This window comes from Pollicipes pollicipes, unplaced genomic scaffold (genome assembly GCF_011947565.3).
Source record: "Pollicipes pollicipes isolate AB1234 unplaced genomic scaffold, Ppol_2.1 Scaffold_7261;HRSCAF=8764_pilon_pilon_pilon, whole genome shotgun sequence".
Lineage (NCBI taxonomy): Eukaryota > Metazoa > Arthropoda > Thecostraca > Pollicipedomorpha > Pollicipedidae > Pollicipes > Pollicipes pollicipes.
Genome location: NW_023597054.1, coordinates 14,639,634 through 14,645,949, shown reverse-complemented (window position 1 = coordinate 14,645,949; position 6,316 = coordinate 14,639,634). Strand labels below are relative to the sequence as shown.

The following is a 6,316-nucleotide window of genomic DNA, read 5'->3' as shown; positions in this document are numbered from 1 at the left end:
AAACAAGGATGAACTATTAAGAATCAGTTTGGATGGTTGTGTTTGGCAGCACTGGAGGCATCAAGGCGTCTGCCCGCAACGGCGAAAACATGCCAATGTCACAGACAGAGAGACAACATCCTTACTGCACGGTATATCGCGTCACAATTCGCTGAAAAGTCGCCACAATTTGCGCAGTTAACACGGGCTCGGGGGCCCGGCTGGATATCCTTTGCTCTGGGGGGTCAATTTGACCCCCTCTCTGAGATCTCCGAAACTAAGGGAGCTAGGGACACCAAATTTACAGGGTGTGTTGACCTGTACGTGAACTTATTTAAGTCAAAGTTTCAGATTTCTAGGTCATGACCTTCGGGTCAGGTAAGGTCAAGCAAGGTCAAATTCCAGGCTGGTCTCCAAAGTGCCCCAGAACCTAGATAACAGTTTCTTAGCAAAAGGTCGCACGTTCATTCCAGGTCAGCGGCCTTGTTCGACCTTTTGAAGGTCATGGTGACCAATATCATACAAGATTGCTCTGAGTTTTGGTTCTGAATAAGCGACAAAGATTATGTTAGACGGTTTGTTCCTAAAAACAAAATGTTGCCCGGGTCACTTTAGGTCAATGACCTATTCTGACGTTTAAGAAGTCCATGGAAGATATATGATGCGGTTCCTGCCACCAATAAATTTGAAATGAGCACCAGAAACTATCCCATACAGCAGGCCTTGGAGTAATAAAACAGGTTGTTTTTTACCTTGGTCTGACCTTCATACCTGACCTAAGTCAACGTAATTTGCTCATTCAACTGTCGTGCTGTCTAAGAAAGCATATCAGAGACGTATGACTTTGTCTAACACTCCGTTGTTGCATCAGATTGAATGATTTCCCATAAATTGACCCCGCAGAAACCATGGTTTGACTTTGACCTGCCATAGGTCAGCAACCTTTCAAGGTATATCAAGATTTGTATACCAACCGATCTGCTATTCCATTGTCTACAGCTATGCAAAATTTGGCGCGGGTACACCGCGCCGCCCACTGGTCCCTGATCCACTGGCTCGAGTCATCCCCCTCTCCCCCTCCCACTTAGGCGGAAGACACTGCTCTTTTCACCATGTGTGAATATTTTCAAAGGGGTTGGTGCTAAGTTTGGACATAAATTATCTCCAGTTGTATCCCGACAAAGCTTCCTCTGAAGACCGGTGGCCCACCTGCCCTCCACACGCCGTGACTTTATTGTTTCTGTCGTGGCGGGTTTTGCTGGGGCAGGGGTCATAGCCGGCGACGGCTGATTGGTCGTGCCTGGGTGATACTTGCAGTCAAGAGAGCTGCCGAGAGGTGGACATGCTGGGCACGTGTCTCCATATTTCACATGCGTGCCTACGTGCCAGGCTTGTACCGCTTTGGCCGATATTCAACTAGCCCGGAGGGAGGTCCGTCACCGGACTTGGAGCAATTAAGCAGAAGTTCCGGTCTTATAATGCGTAATTTCGGACTCGAAATCGACGAGACGGTCGTTATAGCTTTGCATTTTCACACACATGCACACGTGCTACGTCACCCGGTACAAACGGTCTGCATACGTGCCATGTTTATGCTGATTTGGGCGGTTTGCATCACGTCCGCAGGGTGGTCCGTTACTGGACTTCAAACGATTCTACAGAAGCTCCAATCTCATGAGGCATATTTTCGGTCCTGAAACCAGTGAGACAGTCGGTACAACTCTGTCACTGCAGCATGCATGTGCACCTGTTAAGTGAGTATTCCACATTTATATGGGGCTTTGAACTGAAATAGCTATCTTGAACATCTTCCGGTGCTGTTCACAATCCTGCCCTACTTAGGACCTAGGCCACCTTAGTTTCTAAGCTGCAGGCCCGCGAAAATGTCGAGAGTATTTCGGGGAGAATGTTTCAAAGTAACCCTGGCACTCATGAGGTCATAACAACGTCATTTAAATACTGCCATTCCATAAGCCGTGCGCCGACCAAAGCGAAGACAAATACAATTGTCGAGGCATTCATATCTGGCGTTTGTAAGCAAGATTTCAAGATATAACAGTCGTCAATTGTCTCTTAATCAATGTTGTGCGAGGTACGATGACGTAATTAAACCATGACGCGTTAAGGGGAATATTTAACAAACAGAGAATTGTGCTGTCCAGAGCAGTCTTTTCCACCTAAAAAGCATACCAATGCTTATAAGTGAGCTTGTTTCATCCTATCTGATGCTCGCCTCAATGTTTTTAAATGTGAAACATTCCTCCAACAACATTTTTCAAGCAGCTGGAGAATTAAGCGGCCGAAACCTTGTGCACATACCAACACACCAGGCGACCGATTGCCCGAACAATTAGTCAATTCGTGACACTTGTGCCTCGTCTCAATCGTTCCGCAAAGCTGTAAACGATAAACCCTGCCAGGCGTGGTCCTAGTTATTCGTCAACCTTGACAAGCGTGTTCGCCAAGAAAATATTACCTTGCAAACCCGCGCAATCTGTCGTGCATGGCATTTCCAGCTCGGAGGTGGGGAAACCTCGTCAATTCACATTAAGTTTGCTAATAACGTACTCCTGCTCAGCCCTTGAACTCGATGCGATTGCCTCGAGTTCAAATTTCCCCAGCCGTCAGCCACATCAAGCGCGGATTATTTGATCGTCTACACTTTTCTTGTAGGGGCAGAAATAAGCAAGATGAAGAGTCGAAATTTCACGGTCTCCGCCGGCGTAAGTTGTTTGTGATTCAGGCCGGGATACTGCCGACTATTTGCAACGCCCACTCCACAGATACCTGAAGAGGTACTAACACCCTACTTAAAAAACTCAACCTGCACTTCAGTCTAAGCGAGTAAACGCCAGAACTTTCTTTACATTTGTATAAAATGCGTTTTCAAGTACATCAATACTTGTTGTCTGGAGCCCGGCTTGCTGCAGACGTCGTCATCTTTCTCGATGGCGCATTGAAAGAAACAGTAAACACGCGCACATTCCAAATCACGAACATAATCACCAAACAGAACGCGAGACGACTTCTTCCGGCCTCAGAACCGTACCGAGGTCGAACTCGGTGAATTTACAAGCTCGATACAGGCTAGTAATGTCGTCTTTGGTTTCACCACTGGTCGGGCAGACCGGTCGCACGCACGGCGGGCCGCGCCGCTTACGTCACCGCATGAGCATTGTTCGGTACGAGGATATCACAGATGTGGGTGGCGCGTGGCCGGCGGCCGGCTAGGACCTGAAGAGTCGCCGCGAGATGGTGCTGGTGGGCCCGCCGGGATTGGCGCTGTCTCGCCGTAGTCGCTTGTTGAGCTTGCGGACGAACTCGGCTGCCACCGGGCTCCAGGAGGACTTGTCCACTAGCGCCCGGAAGATCTCCTGCTGTTCGGCTGTAAAGGGCAGACGGCGGTGGATACTTCACGAAAATCCGATCTAACCTGAGAGCCTCGGTGTTGTTCATAACATAAACCAATGAAGACAAATAATCCCTGGCTGACCTGCTCCATACTTAAGATGTGTTTTTAATGGTATGAACTGATAAAAATGTAAGAAATCCCATTTTTCCACCTTCGAGTTTCCTCTTCAAGTCGCACACCCGTCCGAATGGCCGAATATGCAGGATGGCCGCTGGCCACGTCATCCCCACCACGCGCGCCGCGTCCCACCTCTCATGCGGACTGGCATCAGACTGAGCAGCTGCTGGTCCACGTGACGCGCCTGGCTGTAGGCGACGTTCTGGAGCCGGGCCAGCGGCAACACGGCCTCGCCCAGCAGCTCAGACTCCACCAGCGTGTGATGGTCCTTGACCGTGAAGAGCAGGTGACAGTCGCGCGCCACCAGCCGCTCCCGGTCCACAGAGCTGCCGAGTCAGGCCCGGTGAGGGTCAGATGTGACCGGTCAGATCAGATGGTGGTCATATGTGACAGGTCAGAGGTCAGAGCTACCCGGCTGGGCTGGATGAAGGTCAGAGTTGTTGGGTCAGGTCAGGTGGAGATCACAGGTGCCGTGTTTGGTCACGCAGAGGCCAGAGGCGCCCGTTCAGGTGTCGAGTGAGATCCGAGTCCCTAGGCCGGGTTAGCTACAAGTCAGGCATGCTGAGGTATGTCAGGTGATCATGGGTGAATCGGGTGATGAATTCAATGGTGACGGAACAGGTCAGACGGTGGTAAGATGCCAGGTCAGGTCAGGTCAGATGAAGATATGAGATGCCGATTCAAGTCAGTCTGAAGAGCTATGTATCGGCTCAGGCCGAATGGGGCTCAAGGGTGTTACGGCTTGGTCGTGGAAGAAAGCTCGAGTCGACGGTTCGAGTTAACTGGAAGTCGGAGATGCTGTGTCGGGCCGAGATCGGAGATGACAAGCCTGGTCAAGGTCAGGGTACCAGTTTGAGAGAGGTGGAGGTCAGCACTAACGGGCAATGTCAGATGGAGGTCGAGGTCACCATTCCATCATGGGCAGAGGTTACAGAAAGCTATGGTCCAGGTCATGACGTCAATTGGAGTTGGGAGCTGCCACGGCAGGGAAGGAAGCCAAGGCCTCTGTGCGCCGGGTCAGCGACGTCTTTGTGATTGTGATGACCATGCCCGAACACTACTAAGCCGTCTGTGGATTTCCGTTTTCCGCTCAATGGAGCCGAGGTAACTTTAGGATGGCAATGCACTAGCGCTGCCTGTAACATGCCGTATAGGAAGCTAATGGAAATCCCTAGCTTGCGTCAATGAAGTTAGTCCAAACTGGTTCGAGAAATTACAGGTAGTCAGGAAAAGACATATCTCTTCACTGAACTTACAACTCGAAGACTTCGTCGAAGAGCGGGAAGATGGTCTTCTTCTGGACCTTGGTTTGCACCTTCTCCATATTGGGCGCCAGCGTCTCAGGCAGAATCTGAACCTTCACGTAGGCGTCACAGGCTGAAAAAAGACACAGATCATATTGCATCTCTGCAACTTAATCCTCCTAGCACGTATTGCCGTATATCATAGGATGCTACTCATTTGTCTCATCAGCAATATCCTAAAAGATCATGATCAGGAGTTCTGGCGAACATGAGAGGCAACCACGTTCATTGATGTCTGAATACCCCGATTACACGCGTGCGCTCGGTGACGGGCTGGCCGTCATACGAGCGGGCCGGTGCTCACTGTCTGGGTCGGACGGCCGGATTCCACGCGCGTTGAGCACCTCCACACGCAGCACGTTGTCGACGAAGAAGGCCTTGGTGGAGAGCTTGCCGTGCAGCGACTCGTCCAGCTCCTCTTGAAGGTCGTATTTACGCCTGGAGACGACACATTACACTCAATAGATGAAAACCAGGACGACCAACTGCAACATTATGTCATAAACGTGACGAAAGTGGGCAATGCATTGCGTATCACTTGTCATACATTGCTTAAGGAGACGTGGAAGTTCCTTTGGCCATTGTGCGTTCTGGTGGTAGCAAACCCTGAGGCAAGTTGTGCCATATACAAAAGAGTGATAGTCTGTTGCCGTCAGCCACTCTGGAGGTTTCGCCAGGTCTCCATCAGCATTCTCAGGGCCACTCACGCGTAGTACATGGCGATCAGGCGTTCAGGGTCGCATTTGTAGATGTTGACCCAGTGCACAAACTTCTTGTAGGTGTCTGTGTGAATGGCATCCATCGCCAAGCCCTTGTCGTCGCCGTTGATGAACTCCACCAGCGCGTTCACCAGGCTCGAGATTGTGGCGAAATACTCCGTCTCCTTCTGCGAAGTAACAAGGATGGCATCAGTACACTGACTGACGTATCCGCCAGATCGCTTGAACAAACAACACAGGTACGTTGCGTGGTGTAACAAAGTAAAGTTAATTGTCGGTAGAAGGGTCGGAACAATTACCCCCTCCCCCCTGCCCAGCATTCTCCCGCCCGTGTGGCACAATCACGGGCAGGACACGGCTGCCAGGGGCCTGCAGCAATTACCCCCCCCCCCCCTCCCCAGCGTTCTCCCGCCTGTGTGGCACAATCACGGGCAGGACGCGGCTGCCAGGGTCCTGCAGCCTGCTTACCGCACCTTGCTGTAGCGGGTGGTGTTGTCGACCACCGTCTTCAGCACCTGCACCCAGATGGATTCGAGCACTCGGCGCAGGTTGAGCGGGTGCAGACGCGGGTAGAGCAGCATCAAGTTCGTGTCCAGGTAAGAGATGATGTTGTCGGCCGGCACCAGGCGGCAGTGAGGCTGCGTCAGCTGACTAAGGTAGGAGTGCACTTGTGGCAGCATCTGCGGGCGGGGCACAGCGTTCACGGGTTGCCGACCGGTCTACAACGCGTCAGCAGTGACGAGCGGGACAGAACAACTCTCAGTGTTTACAACAAGGAAAACCGA

General features: G+C 51.4%; 1 protein-coding gene across 1 annotated transcript in view; it reads right to left on the bottom strand.

The window, feature by feature from the left end:
* Positions 1-1,249: 1,249 nt before the first annotated feature.
* The window catches only part of LOC119111083 (protein unc-13 homolog 4B), a 44,759-nt gene continuing 39,692 nt past the window's right edge, over positions 1,250-6,316 (bottom strand). Inside the window, exons 21-26 of the mRNA XM_037234909.1 lie at positions 6,005-6,211; positions 5,520-5,698; positions 5,117-5,250; positions 4,765-4,885; positions 3,641-3,834; positions 1,250-3,364 (exon numbers count right to left, since the gene is read on the bottom strand). Coding sequence (XP_037090804.1) covers positions 3,207-3,364; positions 3,641-3,834; positions 4,765-4,885; positions 5,117-5,250; positions 5,520-5,698; positions 6,005-6,211 — 993 coding nt within the window. The 3' untranslated portion in view covers positions 1,250-3,206. The remainder of the gene's footprint in view (positions 3,365-3,640; positions 3,835-4,764; positions 4,886-5,116; positions 5,251-5,519; positions 5,699-6,004; positions 6,212-6,316) is intronic.